A 19,501-nucleotide genomic window follows, 5' to 3' on the forward strand; every position below is an offset into this window, starting at 1 on the left:
ACTCAAGGTGGAGGTGGCCACGCACTTATCCATGCACTCATTTGTTTACTTGTCCTTTGCTCAAAAACACCACCGGGGCACATCGGCGAGTAGCCCAGTTCATGACCCTCAGCCTCAGGGAAGATGCTGTAACTTTGTTTTCATTGCACTGGCCCCAACTTGACCATTTATTTGTAGAAGTCCATATTAAATGTCTTGTCTCTCTGACCAGACTGTAAGCTCCATGAGGATAAGAGTCACATGTGGCCCCTTTACCCTGTGTCCCAGGCCCAGGGAGAGCCTTGCAAAAAGCAGGCACTCTAGAAATACTTTTGAAGGTCTCGGCATGCACACATGAATGAATGAATGAATGGCCCTCTAAGGTATATATGATCCCTGCTGCTTCACAGAAGGGCGAGAGAGGCTCAACGTGGTCAGCCTGCAGCACCTGGGATGGGAACCCAGCCTGCCTGCCTCCCTGACACCCACAATCAGGCCCTGCTCTTTGGCCTGCAGGACAACGTCTTGACTGACCTGGAGGTAGAGAGTGACATCTTGTTATCTTCAGAAGTCTATGAAGAAGAGGCTAAGGTAGACATGGTCACCCCTGAGTCCTTTGCCCAGCCAAGCCGCATGGGGAAGTCCATGATTGAAGACCCAGCCGTGGAGGTGGTCAAGAGGATCCTGCAGTGAGTGGCCCGGGTGTGAACAGTGGGGCCCAAGCCTTCAGGGGCCAGTCCCCATGTGAGCCCACCCTAACGGCTGTGACCTTGTGCAGGGGCTTCTTTCTCCCCTCAGAGCCTCAGCTTCCTCCTCTGAAGTGGGGCTCACGATTGGGCAGATTCATGTGGCATTGTGGGCTAACCAGGATGGTGCCCAGTGCCTGGCCTGAGCCATCCTCTTGGTCATTGGGGAAAAGCTCACATCCTTTCCTTTGGTTTCAGGTTTCCTGACTCAAAGTCCTCAACCCTTCAGTGTGACAAAGAACGGTCCCAGACAGGTAGGGGCAGACAGGCCTGTGGATTCAGGTGCTGACAGTGGGGTAGCTGGGGGTGCCACCTGGTCCCTCCTCACCTTGGATCCTCTGTTGTTCTCCTGGGTACCCATCACCCAAAGCCTTGAGGCGACTCCGGAACCGAGCAGAGCACTCCTTGAAGAAGGACTTGTCCATCGCCAGTGCCACCTCGGTAGCAAGGTAGAGAGGCCAGGCTGCCTGCAGTCTCCCCTCCCCAGACTCAACCCCGACCCCCAGATGGAGGCCAGAGGCTACCCTTTGCCAGCCCATGTCCTCAGAATGTGTCTCCTGTGCTCACAGACTCTCCAAATAGGGACCTTCCAAGTTGGGACCCTGCAAGGGGCCAAATCCAAAGCCAGCTTTAGACAGGTCTATTCTCATCCCTGCCCAGTGGCTTGACTCGCACAGCCCTCCACCCTAAGAACCTGTAGGGCGTTGGGTGGTTAGCCACAGTGACAGCTACATCCCATACACACTGTGTCTGTCAGAGGGCATGACCTTGGAGGTGGCATTCCTTGGATGACATCACGGAGTCTTGGGAGCTCTGGGTCTCTGCATCCTGGCCATGTGTTCTGCCCACTATGCCCTGTCAGGGTCGTTAGACTCATGGCTCAGTGAGCATGGGCCCTGGATGGCCCCTGACACCGATTTTATAGAAGGTGGATGACAGAAGCCACAGGGCTGACCTGACTTTCTGAGTCTTTGATGAGCCATTATTGACCTAGTTTAATTATTGGTTTTGAAGAAGTGACACTGAAGAGATTCCTGCTTTGCGTACATCCAGAAAGTCTTTTTGAACAGGCCTGCCATCTGCAGTGTGGAAATAAAGACCAACCAAATCGGAAAAGCAAAGACTATGCAGAGCTTGCTACAACCAGGGAATCAGCCACTCTCACTTCCGTTTTAGCAGACACAAAGGCAGGCAAGGGAGTGGGAAAGGGGTGTAGTGGAGAAAAGGGAAGGCTTCAGATGTGCCCTGTTGGTGGTGGCTGCCCTGGGAAGGCTGGAGGAGGCCCAAGAGCAGTGGGCATCCTGTGTGATGGTTAGGGGTATGTATTTGACTTGTTCATCCTGAATCGGAGGCAGGGACAGAATCTAAGGGAGCTGTCAGGTACTGAGCAGGTCCTGGCCCTGTGGGGTTGATTGTTACAGGGGGTATTATTGGCTTCCTGGATTGTTACTAAAGATAACAATTGTCTTCCTGCAAGTCTGACTTCCAGCAGGCCGGCTTCCTGAATTGTTTATTGTAGCTAAGGGCTTGGTGTCCTAGGCCGGTTGTTACAGCTTATCAGCCAGGGTTCTCTATATACGGTATAGCCATTGTCCATTTGTATAATCAATCTCTCAGTGGTTACCAGTGAAATATACATGCTGCTAAGGCTGCCAGATGAAAATTCAGGATGTCCAGTTACATTTGAATTTCAGAAAAACAACACATTTTTTAATATGAGTATGTCCCAAATAATACATGGTGTGTATGTGAAAAATTGCTTATTGCTTATATGAAATTCAAGTTTATTTAAAAATTTATGTTATTGAAGTATAGTTGGTTTATAATGTGTTAAGAAATTCAAATTTAATATGTGCTTTTATTTGAAAATTTGGCATCCCTACCTGCACCTCTCAACCTGTGTTTCTTTGGGTCCTCACCACAGGGAAGCAAGGATTCTACTTTCGGGGCTGGAGCCCCTCTGTCCCTCCCCCCGGCCTTGTGTGGGTTTCAGTGGGTAGGGCTCCATCCCTACTATAAGGCTGCGTGCAGAGCTGTCAAGGGGTGGGGCAGCAGCTTGAAGGGCTGGGCTGCACAGGCAGGTCTGGGTAGGGCTCCCACAGACTCAGATCTGCTTGTGTCTGTCTCCAGCTTGCAGAGCATTAACCCACCTTTGCCCCACAGCGTCACGCGGTACACCAAGCCCAACCGACTGGATAGAAAGTACCAGGTGCTCGGTGACAAGCCTCCTCCAGCGGAGTAAGTGTCAATGCCATTTCCTTTAACTCCATTTTAACCTGTCATCTTTGTCACTTGGCAGCTAAATCTGACTCCACTGAGGGGAAAATAAGCTGGAGAGGGACAAAGCAGGTCTGCGAGGGGACTGGTAAGGGCCAAGGTCTGTTTGTCTCAGCCTATTTCACATAAATTTATTGAGAGACATTTTCACCAAATTTAGGCATTCATCAAGAAGACATTCTTCTTTCCTTTGAACAATCTGTTTATTTCTGTTCAGTCACCTTTTGTTTATTAAAGGGTACCTGCTCCATCTCTTGTGGCTTGGTCGTAGGGCAGCCAGTCAAGGAGCTTTATAGACATGGGGCCTGAAGCCCCAGAGTGGCCCACTTGGGAGCAGCTCCTGGCATTCCAGTTGCCCATCACCCAGTTCCACCTGGCAGCGCTTCTTTGGATCCTGGAGGAAAAGCCAGCTATAGAACAATTGCAAGTCCCAACAGGGACCTAGACATTTAGGGTTCAGTTCTCAGTGACATAAAGTCAGGAGGGTGGGAGAAAAATTAGAAATATTAATATGAGGAGTTGTAGCCAGATATAAAGGAGGCTAGAAGAATTGAGCCTGGAGAAGGGAATGGCAGCCCACTCCAATATTCTTGCCTGGGAAATCCCGTGGACAGAGATGCCTGGTGGGCTACAGTCCTCAAATGAGGTCACAAAAGACTCAGACGTGACTCAGTGACTAAACAACAGCAGAAGAGTTGAGATTTGATAAGAATTAACAAAATATGCGTGATGGCAAGATCTGGTCCAGTTTCCAGGGAAGTCATGAATCCTCAAAGCTAACAAATAGGGTTAGGATTTACTAATCACGAGAGAGTGCTATAGTTATTGAAATGTAAAATTTCTGTTGCCCTTCTTTTTGATTCTTGTTTATGAAACAAGTCTGGTCTCTTTAGATTTGGCCTGATTATTTACATAAATGCAGCAAGAGTGGTAACTGATCACCAAAACTTTTATGTTTGCATTGCTGGAACTTTTCATAAAGAATCTCAGATTAGACTCTTAAAAGCCTCTTGAGACTAGGAAGACAAGTCAGATTTCACCCAGAGTACCTATAGATTTGGATGAAATCCTCTCTTCTTAAGGTCCCCACCATACTGTAAGGTTTTCCTTACCCACCTATGAAGTTGGGAACCCCATAAACCAGGTGCCAGGTTGATTTTCCAAAGAGGGCTTAAAAGCATCATCCCCATCAAGTCAACCTTAGTTTCTTTAAAATGTTTGATCATGTCCGATCTTATACATTGCTGTCCATATGACATTTCAGTCAAAGCCTCTTTTATCTATCAGTGTTTCCAATTATGTCCCATCGCAAGAAGGACAATTTTTTGTTGAACTCACATAAATAATTTTAAGAGTTTTTGAATTCTAGAGCACATGTGAGTGGGTGAAATGTCCTGCATGCTTCTCACTAGCCTGTTTTTCCCTTTAGCCTCAGGCAGTTGCTTTCAGGAGTGCCTCAGTCCCTTGAGAGCCTTGATAGGGTCAGGGGCCTAAAGTTAGTTCAGGCAGCTGTAGGGAGTTGAGGGCTGGAGTGGGAAGGGAGAGGTCTGACAGGAAGAACAGAGAGATGGAGGAGGTAGCGCTTTAGAGGGGGACATATCAGAGGAAACCAGGCAACTGAAGGGAAGGTGGGAGGTGGCAAAATGGTGAAGAAAGAGCAGAGGTGTTGATGGCGGGGTAGGGGGGTGCGGGCGGGGAGGGAGAGGTCTTAGAGGAGCCAGTTTAGGGAGATCTTGTTTTCCCAAGAAGCCAATAAAGTTCCACATTATCCTTAATAAAGCCATGCCAGAAGCATGAGTCATGCAACAGAAATTGGGAAAAGTATAGTGAACGCATATAGAAGAACCTGATATTCTTCTCAGGTTCTTTGATAACTTTTGTCAAAGTCAACAGAGAGCAAACTCTCTTCCTAGAAAGGGTTGGGAAAAGTAGTGGTGAAAGCCATGAATTATACCTTTTGTGCAGCTCCATGGGTCCCTCTCCCAAAGAAACCATCTCTCAGGAAGGAAATATTTGCATGAAGATGTACCATGCAATGCTTTTTATCCTAGCTAAAAATGGGGGGGAACCTAAAGTCCAAAAATAGGGGATTGTAAACACAGTACATACATACCCAGTGGTGTTACACAGCCATTTAAAATGATAGCATAATGTAGGGGGAACACTTTAAAGGGCGCGGAATGTAAAAAGCACAAGAACCTAATTCCAAACCAATTTAAACATCAGCAGAAGGAAATATAGTAAATGTTAGCATTAATTTTTCCATCTTGCTTTTCAGCTTATTTCTGATTTTCTTTAATTATAATGAGTGAATTTGTAAATGAAAGAGCACATCACACACACACACACACACACACACACACACACACGTTTTTTGGCCAAGAGGCATGCAGGATCTTAGTTCCCCAACAGGGAATTGGACCTGTGCCTCCTGCAGTGGAAGAACAGGGTCTTAACCACTGGACCACCAGAGAAGTCCCTTTTTTTAGTTTGGTGGTGGTTTAGTCTCTAAGTTGTGTCTGACTCTTTGCAAGCCCATGGACTGTAGCCTGCCAGGCTCCTCTGTCCATGGGATTCTCCAGGCAAGAATACTGGAGGGGGTTGCCATTTTCTTCTCCATTTTTTTTTATTTGAGGGAATTTAAAAATATATATACATATATTTTAGAAACTGGTCAAAAATGATGTGTGTGTAAAACAGTCACTGCATCACTTTACAGAAATTTTGAAAAAATAGTTGTCCTCCAGGTATGTGCGGTTCTAACACATCAGTCCCTTATTTCACTCTTGGTATTGAGACAGTTGACCTTACTGACAGGAATATTCGCTAGATCTGGGCAGATTTGTTCAGTAAAGCACCTGGTGTGCACAGTCAGCCTAAAGGCCAGATGTATCAGAAAGAGGATGTTTGGTCCTACAGGCAGTTCTGCTCATTTGATTAATATTTATAAGAAATCATTCTTTCTTCTCTCAACCAAGACAGAGACACTGACAGGTGCAGGCACTGGACAGGGGATTCTGTGGTGAACGAAAACAGACACACTGTAGGAGAGATGGGGTTAATCAATCAGCCAGTCACACATGTCAATCCCCAGAGCCCCAATGGGGAGGCTATAAAGCTGAGAGCTGCTCAGGGCATTAGAACGAGGCAAGTCAGGGATTGCCACTGAGCCAGGGCCAGAGGAAAAGCAAATGTAACCAAGAGGAAAGTTATTTGTGTTCCCTGGAGAGGAATCAGTGTGAGCAGTGGCCCTGGGGCAAGAGTGAGTAATTCCAAGGAGTAATGAGGAACAAAAGAGAACAGAGACACTTGGAAGGGGCCAAACACAGCTTGGCGCAAGCAAGAGGCATTCAACTAGACAAGTAGAAATACGAGGTGGGAGCATGCTTGGGCATCCCAAGTTGTCCAAGTCCAGTTCTGGCTGGGCTGCTGAGTACTCGGAATGTTGTGTCCATATGGTCTTGTCCACACCATTTAGTGTGATTAAACAAGCCCTCTCAGGGATCTGCCTCCTGTGTGTTGCAGGGATTTTAAAGGCATCGTCCTGAGCCTGCTCTGGGAGAGCAACGAGCACCTGCTGGCGGTCGCGGAGGTGAGGGCCCTGCCTGCCCTTCTGCCATCTGCTGGCCACATGCCCCCAGTGGGCTCTCCCCCCTCTTCTGCCAGTAATGACCTTTGGGTGAAACTGAATAAAGGGGACTACAGCCCCCGTGACCATAGCTACCCAGCTTCTGTCACCTTGTGTGGTGTTTTCCATCCTAGAATTAAAGCTCGTCCATTACCCATGTATTCAGCCACCAAACCTTTCTTGGGTCCTGTGTGTCAGATATTTAGCATACCCAATACCAGGGACAAGCCTGGTCTCTGTCCCTGAGTGGCCAGCACCCAGCCAAGAATGACATGTGATGGCACCCCTGGGTGTGAGTCTTTGGAGCAGAGCTCTGGGTCATCTGTGTTAGTGGCCCAGCTTGGCACTCCATAGAAAGCTCTTGGTCTCATGGGTGAAGACCCATCTTAGTCGTGAAGGATGCATAGACTTTTACCATTGACTTGCTTGTGCCTCGCGTAGCCCTAGGACACTGACAGTGGTGACAAGGACAGACAGGGAGGAGGAGAGACCCCAGTGTGGGGGACAGCAGTTGAGAAGACCAAGGGGTGAGGAGAGCACAGAGGAGGATGCCAGGATCTTGGGCCAGAGCCCCCTGGAGAGGGGTCTGGCGCCCACACTGTCAACCCTCTCCCGTAGGAGTTTTACCGCAAAGAGAAACGCTCAGTCACCAGGCCCGACTGCATGTACGAAACCTTCGACCAGTGCGCGGAGAACATCTGCAAAAAGATCCTGGAGTACCACAGCCAGACAGACGATTACTACAACTCCTGCCTCATAGGTAGGTGTGGCCAGGTGACCACCATAGGCAGGTGGCAGGTGGGGCTACAGAAAGGGGGTGGCCACTCACAGCCAGAATGATGCCCTCCTGACCTGGAGGTCACATGAGGCAGAAGAGCCTCCCTGTGAAAAACTGACATCTTAGAATTAGGTAAAAACCTTGATCAGATTTAACTGGGGAAAAAACAATGCCCTCCCCCCCAAAAGTCGATTTTTCTTGAGAAATATAGTGATTTGTATCACTAAAAATGTTTCACTCTTTGAAAATTTTTTACAGCTTTATTGAGATATTCACTCAACGAAATAGGGAGGAAAGGGAGGGTGGGATGAACTGGGAGATTAGGATTGACATATATACACTACCATGTGAGAATCTGCCTGCAGTGCAGGAGATGCGGGTTCAGTCCCTGGGTCAGGGAGATGCCCTGGAGGAAGAAATGACAACCCACTCCAGTGTTCTTGCCTGGGAAATCCTGTGGACAGAGAAGCCTGCTACAATTCAGGCTACAATTTAAAGGGTCGCAAAGAATCGGACATGACCAAGCAACTGAACACGCACACAAATGTAAGTAAGATAGCTAGTGGGAAGATACTCTGCAATTCAGTGGATTCTAATATATTCACAGAGTTGTGCAACCATCGCCACTGTGAATTGCAGAACCTCTGTCCCTCTATCATGTTCCCAGCCCTCAGCAGCCACTGACCTCCTCTCTGTTCATCCAGGGTTAGTAAGTGTCATGTAGCCTTTTTATGGCTGAATCATATTCCATAGTGTGCATATACCATAGTTTGTTTATTTGTTCAGTGATAGACATTTGGCTGTGTCCAGCGTTTGGCAGTTATGCATGGCGCTGCTCTAAACATTCACATGCATGTTGTGTGTGGATGTATGATTTCATTTCTCTTGGGTGTATAACTAGGAGTAGAATTGCTGGGTCATACGATGCCTCTGTGTTTAATCGTTTGAAGAATCCTTCCACCGTGTCTACTGTGTGCGTGGGCTGAGATGAACTTGATAGACACAGCCTCCTAGAGAGCAGGGACATGAAAACAGGCAGGCAGGATGTATCTTGCCATTTATGTTGATTATAACAACATAAAAGGAGCTGTGAAAACACACGCATAGCTGCCCATCTCCTTGCCCACTTCTCCACGTCCACAGCCACTTGTGTTTTTGCAGTGGTTAAGTCCTAATTATCTCTACTTGTAAGGCAGGAAACCTAAGGGCCCATTACAGGCCTGCTATGGGTTGAGGGGCAGCAGGGGTAGAAGAGGGAGAGGATTAGGGGGTAGCCAGACCTGAGATCAAGACCCAGAACTGCCATTCCCCAGATGTATGACATTGACCAAGTCACCTCCCCTTGCCTGTAAATGGAGACAAGGATAACATCCACCATGCAAGGCTTTTTTGAGGACTAAACCTCTCACAGCCTTGCTGTATACAGGGGAAATCAACAATGGCTCTCATTCCTGTAGTTGTAGAATGACTGGAATTGAAACCACAGGCAGCATTTGGTTTCTCTAGCTCAGAGCTTCCCCACTTAAACTCTGTGGGGTTCCATCCTATGTGATCTTCCTCAAAAGAAAGGTTCCATGGTCACATGGGTTTGGGAAATGCTGCAGATCATGTCCCTCCCAGGAAGGCTGACAGTTCACATGAAATGAAGACTTCCATTTCCTACAGGGAGTCAAGTATCCTGAGCAACTCTCCCACTGAAAACATGTAAAAATCCTGGATATAACTGTTTTGTGATAAACTTTTAAATGCATGGATGAGCTAGCTGTAAAGTAAGAAATACTTAAGGCCTCAAGATTAAGTGAGAATAGGAACACAGATAAACTGAGCAGTAACTCTGGCTATTGCCTTGAGGGCTTGGCTGACTCTCAGGTCCACTTGAGCCTCTGTTTTCATGGCCTCCAGGTCGCTGGGAACAGAGACCAAGCCCCAGACCACCCAAGGTGTGCAGCCTGAAAGGGCACAAGCCACAGAAAACTGGGACTCCACAGGGCTCCATCTGCAGAGTCAAGGGAATGAGACAGAAACCAAAACCTCCTCCCCCACTGACTAGAAGGAAAGTGTCTTGTTATAAACCATGGCACTGGACAAAGGGGAAAAACTCTAATGAGAATCTATAAGTCAGCTCTTTTGTGGTGTTTAAACTGAAGTTGCACTTAGATAAACCTGAATTCAACTTTGTGTTTGTGGGTCATCCGAAAGATTTCTAGATGATAGCTTAAAGTGATTTTGAGTGTGTCATGCCCGGATGCTTCTTTAGTAGAGATACTATAGATCCTCTCCAGAGAAGCATACTTTCAATTCAGGCCTCCAGGGATTCCCACACATAAAATGCCCCAAATAAGAGCTCACTGTAAAACAAAACACACACACACACACCACAGCAAAAAGTACCTTCAGCATGAGGCAACAGAATGAGATCAGTAAGGACTTCACATATTGAATGTATCAAGACACAGAATATAAAATAAATAATTATTTCTAGTTAAATAAAAGAGGAAATTAGAAATATGAGTAAGGAGCAAAAGCCTATTAAAATGAGCAAGTAAATATGAACCAAGTAAAGTGAAGTCGCTCAGTCGTGCCTGACTCTTTGTGACCCCATGGACTGTAGCCTACCAGGCTCCTCTGTCCACGGGATTTTTCAGGCAAGAATACTGGAGTAGGTTGCCATTTCCTTCTCCAGAGGACCTTCCCGACCCAGGGATTGAACCCGGGTCTTACACATTGTAGGCAGACACTTTACCGTCTGAGCCACCAAGGCAGTCCACCAAGTACAGAGAACCAAATAAAGAGAACCAAATAAAGCTTATGTATATTGGAAAAATAAATCATTGACATTTTAAAATTATGAATGGCTTTAGTGCCAAAGAAAATAACCAAAAATGTAACACAGAAAAACAAAGGACTAGAAATAAAGGAAAGAGGTGAAGAGAGATGAAGGAAAGAGTAGGTCTGGCATGCAGCTACTTAGAGGTCCAGAGGGGAGGAGGAGACTTGGGTCAAGGTAATATTTGAAGAGAGAATGGATGAAATAGAACTGCTGAAAGGTGCAGTGCAGTTTATAAAGTGCTGGCAAGTCCTGCAATGTGAGAAGTCCTTTGAACTTGCTTAATCCAGTATCTTTAATACCGGTTTGCCCACAGGACCCCTTTTGATGGAATAGCTATTGCCTCACTGTAGACCAAGCCTTTCTCTGTGGGAAACTGCATCGAGCCTTTGTTGGAGAGATGGCCCCAGTAACTTGGCTCTGCTCAGTCCTCTCCCCTGGCCCCCACCCCCAATTCCTACAGAATTACGGGCCCAGATGAGGAGATTTGAGGAGCTTCTGCCCCAGGTGTGTTGGCTGGTGATGGAGAATTTCAAGGAGCACCATTGGAAAAAATGTTGTGCTTCCACCAAAGAGATCAGAGAACAGTTCTTGAATTACCAGGAAGAGCTGGAGAAAAGGAAGGTGGGGCCCCTGGGATCACCCTGGGAGTTCAGACATAGAGGCGGGGCATCAGCAGAACTGAGTCCCAGGAAGGAGTTGGGCCAGGCCTGGGATTATTGGGTGGGGGTGAGGGACAATAGGCCCTGGAGGGATAAGAGCCGAGCCAACAGCTCCTTTATGGAAAGGATTCAGCACGTTCCTTGTTGGATATAACAGGTAGGTTGGCTGGTTCTGTGGGGCTGTGGACCTTGAGATCAACAATGATTGTCCACTTGGTCCTTGGAACCAGGGGACGTTCATGGTATTGATTGTATTGGACTGAATCCCTGATTGTCCCGGGGAAGATGCTCAGCTCTCCCACTTGCTAACCCTTGGAGTTGGCTCCAGCCATGCTTCAGTCTTGTGTACCTGCCACTCCTCTGCATATCCACAGCCCTTCACACACACCCAGGTCAACGCACACCTCATGGCCATAACTGGCAGAGGATATAGGCCAGTGACTTCTTAGTCCTGACCTCAAGACCAGGTCAAAAAACCTACTGATTTCTGGATTGTCTGAAGGATGAAAATGCCCAGAAGCTCCACCCAAATCTCGGACACCCTGCACAGCTCCAAGATATGGAGTCTCTATGTCAAGTGGAAGAGAAGAGGCAGGGAGATTTGGACACCTTGATTGTGGTAACCAAGGAGAAGCTGGAGGTCAGTAGTGCCTTCTACTCCCATGTCTAGGTGCTGAGGGCTGCCCTGCCCTCCCCGAGGTCACCCCAGCTGACAGCCCACCAGCAGCACTGAGCCCGGCCCTATGCTGGCACCCTGGCCAAAGCAGGGCATGAAAGTGGGCAGGTTTTATAGGTGGAGATGCTCTTTATTGGCTGTTTTAACTTGCATTTTAAATTTTCTAAATTAATTAGTAATGAGAAATTTTTTCTCCCAAGATCCATGTCAAGTTTTCTTTCCTCTCTGGTAAATTGTCTGTGTGTGTCCCCTGGCCATTGCAGAATCATTTCCTATCTTCAAGTCACTCTTAGGAGAAGCCTCCTGGAGAAAGACCAGATGCCTGTTAACTTTGACACAGTTGACTCATGGCCCTGGTTTTGTCTCACGCACTGCTCTCCAAACCCATCTTCAGCCTGCCTTTGGAGACAGGGCCCTCTCATAGCACCATGCTCCCTGTGTTTCCTCCAGGAATGTATAAGGAAGTACGCCCGGTTTTTCATAGCCACCTTGGCCACCTTCACCGAGAAGTTCCTGCTGCAGTTGGATGAGGTGGTCACCATTGACGATGTCCAGGTTGCAAGTATGCGCCCCACTGGCCTTTGTGCCCTGGCCCCAGGGGGTTGGTGACATAGGTCATGGATCTGGAGGAGTCTGCTTTCCCCCAACTCCACCAGTATGAAAATAGATACTCTATTGAGGGGACTGATGAATTTTTTGTTTCTTTTTTTAATTAAAATTATCTTTTTGTAACTAAAAAAGCAAATCCCCAATGAGTCAGATTACATATAAAAAATGAAATCCTAATACTAAATATTTTCATAATCTTGGGGTAAAGACAACTTTCCTAAGTTTGAGAGCTAGAAGCTGTAAAGGAATGGTGTGTACCTCCCTGTGGCCAAAACAAAAGTAAGGGAAAATGTCAAAAGATGGAAGGACAAACCACAAACTGGAAAAATATTTCTAATAACTAATAGGTCAGAGAATGGCCTGATATTCCTGTGGTATGAAGAATTCTTAACAGGTCTAGTTTGTAAACAGGGCAAATACATGCAATTCAAAAGGTCAATAAATGTTGAAAGATGCTTGACTTCACCAATGATGAAAAGTGCAAATATAAACATTGTTAAGATACCATTTCTCACCAAAAGCCTGGCAAAGCTTTTAAATTCAGCACTGGTGAGGCAGGAAGCCCCAGCACCGCAGAGCCCCTCGGAAAAGTGTACCTCCACCCCTTCTCTTGGAGAACCCTCTGTCGGTGACTTCAAAGTCCTGAACGTGTGTGCTTTGACCTAGCTGTTCTAACCCTGGGAACTTATCTGGCAGAAATACTTGCATGCTTTTCCAAAGATTCATTTTCAAGCATATTCTTCACAGCAATGCTTGAAATTGCAAAGAATTGGAAACAGTGTTAATATCCACGTATAAAGGATTGGATAAATTATGGTCCAGATATAGGAGGGAATTCTATGCAGCTGTTCAGGTGGGTGTGGTAGGTCTCTATGTGCCAGCTGGAAACACCTGAAGGAATACTGTCACAGGAAAAAGCAAGGTGACAATTATACTTACCTGTAATACTATTTTAAAAAACACATAGGTGACATAAACATGCACCCTCACTTGTATATAAATGAATCTGTGTGAGAGAGAAACAGAGGCAAAGAGGGACAAAATGAGAAAAGCAGAGCCTGAGAAACAGGTACCCGATTGTTGATGACCACCTCTGGTGAGTGGCATTGTGAGAGATTTCTAAAGTCTTTTTCCCCATTAGATGATGTTTAAATTTTTTATACTATGTGAATTGCTTTTTATAACTATGCAAAGACTCAAATCATATATTAAATATTGTCCATTTATCTCTCATCTATTAAGTAATTAAAATATATTATTTTTATTTTTTAAGTTTGGATTGCAAAGACAATGACTATTTTTATAGTAAAATAAGAAATGCAATATGAGTTACAAAGAAAGAGAAGAATATGGTCCTTCCTGCCAGAAATAGGTGCTGGTAACATTGGCTGTCCTCCTCCTGGTCATTTCCCTTTGGTCACAGGCCTGTGTGTATATCAGTGGGGAGATGGGAGGGTAGATCACAGGTGTGTGCTCCTTTGTAACCTAATTTCCCCTTGGGCGGATGCAAGGCCAAGCCAGTCACCATTTCCGTGAGCACTTCCAGTTGCTGTGCATCTTATTTTATTAGTTAATCCCCTGCTGGTGCATACGGGCCATGTCTAGCTTTTCACTCCTCTAATTGTACTGGAAGGAACATCTGCATCGATATTTCTCTATTTGGGGGCAACAACTTCCTAGAAGTGGATTTTCTAGGTCAAAATGTATGTGCATGCTGGGGTGCTGGCCACTGTCTAGTAGTGGAGGCCTCTTTGGCAAGTGTGAGCCTGGTTTGGGAAAGTGGAGCCTGCAGAGATACCAGAGTTCAGACTAGAGAAGGAACAGGCAGTGGAGCCAGCAGGGAGGCAGCCTCGGCACCTTGGAGGGGAACCCCTGGGCCAGGAAGACCCCCTGCATCAGGCCCATGGGGTCCTCACCTGCTCTGTAAATAGGGCTTCTGAGCCAAGTGGCCTGGCCCCGCCATGCCTGCAGACCAGGGTGCAGAGAGCTGCTCTGGCCTGCTGGTCTCACTCCAGGAACAGAGCCCCTTTCTCTCCATGTCAAACGGCAGGTCAGTGAGCCAGACATGAGAGAGACAACCTTGAATGTGTTCATTCCAGGAGAAATTCTTAGTTTAGGACCCCTTTGAGCTAGTATAAGCCAAAGAAGTCTCCAAAGAGCATATTCAGGAGCTCATAGAAGCTGCGAGAAGGTCAGAGCATCATACGTAGGATTTTGGAGCTGGGATGCACATCCAAACCACATCTCACATATTCCAGCTTTAACCCTCCTGCCTGAGACTCTTTAAGTGTGGAAGAGGGGAGCAAGGTTTCATTTCTGTAAATGTAAGGTCGGGGGTCCCCTTAATATCAGGCTGTGGGTGAGGCCCCCATCAGTAACCCATCTCTTGCTTGCCAGAGATGGAGCCCCCCAAACAGAAAACCTCAATCCTAATACGGAGGAAACTCACCGGGCTGTCCCTGGAGGAAGAGAGTGAGAAGCCCCTGATTGAACGGGGGAGCAGGTAAGAGCTGAGAGCAGGGGTGAATACCACACATGGCTGTGTTTGCTGGGGGTGGTGTGGTGGAATGGTGAGGGGCACAAGCTCTGAAGTCGGACAGACCTGATGACTTTGGAAAGGCTTTGTGTCCTAAGCCTCAATTTCCTTATCTGTGAAATGGGCATGGCAGCCTCCCTTACATGATATTATCAAGAGAAAGCTCAATGAGATTGTGCTTGAAGTGCCCGTGGCACCTACTAAGAGCTCAGCAGCTGTTAGTTTGTGTGATAAGGACCCATGAGGGGACCCCGAAATAAAGAGAGGCCTGTCCTAGTGTGGGGTACCTTCTCAGATTGCAGTCAGTACTGGGATTCACTACAGCTGTCTGTCATGTATGACAAGAGCTATAGAAGTGCTTATCCCCTGTACCCCAGGAATGTGACTCAAAGAAGTAAGGCAGTGATTTACCCAGCTAAATTGTCAGCAGTGGTTTTTTATCATGGTAGGAAAAGCAAGCCAGGAACTGGTGACTGGCACCTGGCTGGGCGAGTGATAAGGAAACCGAGATCCAGAAAAAGGAAAGCCCTAGAGGCATGGGATTCCCCTTCCCCATGCAGAACCCAACTGTCTATACACATGGATATAAGCTGTATGAAAATGCCGAAAAGAACTTGAAGAAGCTTAATCTTAAATGCTCAAGAGTTTTTCTTTTAATTAAGGCATTTAAAGTATGATAATTTTTTTTTAAAGAAATGTTAACCATTTCCACCAGAGATGGAGGGTGCACAGTAAATGACGAAGCTAAGCCTTCAGGACTTTTCATGCATGTTTATTTGTAGAAAGTGGCCAGGAATCAAACCTACTGAAGTCACCATCCAAAACAAGATTCTCCTCCGGAAAACACCATGTATCACAACCACCAAAACAACACTGGGCCACCTGGCATCCGTGGAAGCCCGAGATGCTGTCTACCTGGTGAGTGACGAGACGAGGTGGAGGGGGTGCACCCCGGGGAGTGCTGCCTTGGGAAGGAGGGGGGAGCTTGTCGTCACCAGGCACCCTGGCATCTGGTCAGATGGAGCAGGTGACACGCATCAGAGTACCCCAGGGCACAGCACTGGTGACAGCCAACATTCTCAGGCACCAGGACACAGGCCACAGCTCCTGTCCAGTTCCAGCAGTCGCTCAGGTCTCATGGCGTGAGCCCCAGAGCCACAGGAGCCCAGACTGGAGGGCAAAGGAAGGCTCTCTAGTGAACAGTCAAGACAGTGTGAGGGGACAGAGTAGTCAGAGGCTTGGAGGCCATGGGAGCAGTGAGTGATGATGGGTGGAATAATTACTGAGCAGCTGCTGCAGCTTCTGTTCTCAACACAGGGCTTCCACTGGATCCTTGTAGCAAGCCCATGAGGAAGGTAGAATGGTCCCAACGTTACTGCAGAAGATACCGAGTCATAAAGAAGTGTGTCCCCTCTATGCCACCAAGAATGACAGCCAGGATTGGACCCAGGCCTATTAGACCCGTGGGGCTCCCCAAAGAGGAAGCTGCACCCGAGGGTGCCTGCTGGACCTTGCAACTCCAAGGATGTCTGGACCTATGGTTCTGGTACCCCAGAGAGGAACCTTGTACTGCCCAGAGATATGCTGACCCTGGTATTTGGAGACCCCTTAGTGCCTAGGCAGGCCCTTCCCCAGCCACCAAGCTAAGCCCCAGACAGTGGGCACAATTCCACTGCTGAGTTCAGTGAGGACTTAAGGCCTAGTGGGCTCAGCCTCTCGAGGAAGCCAGGACCCCTGAGCTTCAAGGAGACTATAGTGTGGTGGTTAGGAAGGAGGGCAGAGTCCATAATCAGGTGGACCAGGAGCCTAGTCACTGCTCAGTCTCTTCTCAATTAAATAACCTCAGGCAAGGCTGTGAGCCTCAGTTTTCCAATCCATAAAATGTGGAAAACAGCAAGGCCTGCCTGAGCTTTATTGGACATAGTACATGAGAAATGACTTGTGGAACTCTTGGCAGTGCCTGGAATGGGTTCCAAGCCACCCGCCAGCAGGTTGCAGCATCCCTCTAGAGCACTGAGTGTCCTCTAGGGGGCACAGTCCAGAAGTCCTTCCTCATGTGGCCTCTTCCTGCTGCTTGCTCCCAGAAATATTTGGCATCATTTGAAGAGGAGCTGAAGAAGGTCCAGGAGCACACCGCACTGCAGGTGAAAGAGGCTCAGCGCTGGAAGGACAGCTGGAAACACTCCGTGAACATCATCCAGGGCCTGTACTTGTGACACTCTCAACCCTCCCTAAATAAACGGCTTATTTTGTGTAGATTCCTTCATCCCTCTACCCACCCTTCCATCCATCTGTCTCTGCCCAGTGCTGTAGCCTCACAGATGAGGATATGGCATGGTTCCTGCCCACATGGAGATTACTTCCAATGAGGAAGACAGGTGAAAGGGGGTATTCCACCTGGTCAGCTAGGATGGTAGATAACAGGGATGGCTAACTTAAATAGAGACCCATAGTTGAGGGGAAATAACTTCCACAAGGCATGATGGGCACTTCATCTTGGAAAATGAAACAATTGAAACTTAAAACTTACAGGAAAGAGTATATTGCACATTTAACAAAACGCGAGTTTTAATTGCAACTGTGCACTGATTCCTAGACACAACAAAGACTTCATCTGCTGTTGACTGGGTATCTGGTTATTTGTATGACCAATGATAACCTTTTGGCAGAAGTCTTCTAGGCCTCCTTAACTTGACTAACAGTCTCTTTAGTCCTGTGACACTCAGATCACTGTCTTTGGAAGTTTGCTTCTCACCATCTTCCTTGTCGCCTTTCTCTTCCCCGATTGCCCCGCAGCCTCACTATGACCAGTGGCAGTTGTCAGCAGCTGTCTGCGCCTTGTGGGCAGGCGGCTCATGGTCCTTCCTCCACTTCCTGAGCTCCTGCTGTGCCAGTATGGTTTGTATGTTGTTGGTGCTTCAGTTTGAGGTTCCATGCGCTTTGTCTCGACTTGATGAGATAAGCATTGCCTGCATTTACAGTTGTGGAGACTCAAGTCCAGAAGGTCAAAGCCAAGGACTTCGAGGCACATTGTTTTGGGGATGATTCCAAGAAGCATGAGTGAGGACATGGGAAAAAGGAGCCTGAAAGCAGAAAAGTCACTGGAAGGGGCTTTCAGGAGTGGCCCCTGCTGTGGGTGACTAGGCTCTGTCTCCCTGGAAAACAACCTCCCACCTGACCTGACTCTGTCCATGTGGGTGGAGAGTTGCCCGGGCATTAGCGCTGCCCTCATGCCAGCTTTCAGGACAGGAATCTCCTGTGGTACCAGAAAGAGTCCTCAGGCAGGGGAGTCTTGGGTTATATTGGCTGGAGCAAGCTCCCCAGCTGCAGATAGACTCAGGTAAGCCAAGGGGATGTGAGCGCAGCATCACCACCTCCGGTTTTCCAAACCTGAAGCCAGGCCCCTATGCACCACTCTGCCATGGCACCCTCTCTCCTCAAAGTAGCAAATGATGTCTGCACAGCCCCTTCCAGCTTGTGGCATGCTCTGCAGGTACATGTTCTAATTCAGTCCTACCATGGACAGAGTGGCAGTCACCATGTAACCCCTATTTTGTAAATAAAGAAGCTGAAACTTGGAGAAAAGAATATATCTCCAGTGTTCCAGCCTGGCTCTGGCTGTCCCTGAAACTCAGCCAGGAGTGAATACACCTGGGTGCTTTGTAAGTAAGAAAGGACCCAGAAAAATGAGGGGTGCTCCCTCTCCCGTCTTCCAGCCTTGGAGTCTCTGCACCACCACCCCCTCCTGCCAGCCACAGGGCAGCGTGCATGGAGAACAGGGTGTAGGTGTGGGTACAGGACAGCCTGTGGTCAGTCACTCTCCACTTTCATGTTGGCGAGGTCCCAGTTGGCAGAGAAGGCTCGAGGAAGTACGCCTGCTGTGGCAGGAGTACTGGGAGGGGGACACGAGGACTAGGGCGGGTATTGGGGGCCCACCACAGCCCAGACAGAGCCTGCAAACAGTGGTGGAGCCAGGGAGCAGAAGGGGTGCAGAACTGGGAGGCCTGGGCCGACCCCTCAGCGCTGTGTGCCCCTCTGAGTCCAGTTTGCTCACCTCTCCAATGGGGACACAGGCTCCACTCTTCCAGCCCACTGCACCCAGTGAGACCCAGCTTGCCTAGCTGGGCCAGCCTTTGGGACCTGAGGCCACAAAGCTGAAGGGTCAAGGCAAAAGCCATGCCCATTCCACTTCTTATTCCCTACCTAGTGTGCTGCCTTTCATTGTTTTCCTTATGATTCTGAAAGGAAAAGACATTTGTTATAGGAAATAAAAGACCAAAGGAGAAAAAAGAAGACTATAAAAACCCTGGCATCCAGAGATAGCTGTTTCCTACACCATTTTTCATGTGTGTGTGTGTGTGTGATATTTGCTAAATGGAATCATAAAGTGAGTTCTGTTGTATAAATTGGTTTTCAGATTTCAGCTGGGTACACGGTCGCCATATCTTTGAGTAGCCACTTACACCCTGGTTTTCATACTCTCTGCCTCTACCCACAATGTGGAGTGGACCTCACGTGTGTCAGTGTCCTCACACCCCCATAGCTGAGACCGAGTCAGGAAGCAACACCCATCCTTACAGGGGAGACTGCTCTCCAATAGTTTTGTGTTTTCTGGACCCTAACATAATCCACTAACTCAGTTCATGGCCCACTAAGGGGTCTTGTCTGCAGTGTCCCACTGCCAGAAGAGCTAGGTCCCCTCCCAGACAAGGTGGGGTGTCCATTGTGAGGCTCTTAGATACAAGGCATCCATCCACCCACATGGACTCTGTGCACATCTCTA

General features: G+C 47.9%; 1 protein-coding gene across 9 annotated transcripts in view; it reads left to right on the top strand.

Moving 5' to 3' along the window:
• The window catches only part of CCDC180 (coiled-coil domain containing 180), a 57,277-nt gene extending 40,301 nt beyond the window's left edge, over positions 1-16,976 (top strand). For 2 of the 9 annotated variants that reach the window (XM_061425724.1, XM_061425725.1), the window contains exons 27-38: positions 496-668; positions 924-979; positions 1,096-1,174; positions 2,889-2,963; positions 6,528-6,594; positions 7,249-7,390; positions 10,699-10,859; positions 11,400-11,537; positions 12,024-12,135; positions 14,580-14,685; positions 15,501-15,636; positions 16,803-16,976. In XM_061425724.1, the coding sequence (XP_061281708.1) occupies positions 496-668; positions 924-979; positions 1,096-1,174; positions 2,889-2,963; positions 6,528-6,594; positions 7,249-7,390; positions 10,699-10,859; positions 11,400-11,537; positions 12,024-12,135; positions 14,580-14,685; positions 15,501-15,636; positions 16,803-16,934 (1,377 nt within the window). In that variant the 3' untranslated portion in view covers positions 16,935-16,976. The other 7 variants (XM_061425726.1, XR_009738082.1, XM_061425727.1 and 4 more) reach the window with 7 other exon arrangements.
• The last annotated feature ends 2,525 nt before the right edge of the window (positions 16,977-19,501 follow it).

The sequence above is a fragment of the Bos javanicus genome, chromosome 8 (assembly GCF_032452875.1).
Source record: "Bos javanicus breed banteng chromosome 8, ARS-OSU_banteng_1.0, whole genome shotgun sequence".
NCBI lineage: Eukaryota > Metazoa > Chordata > Mammalia > Artiodactyla > Bovidae > Bos > Bos javanicus.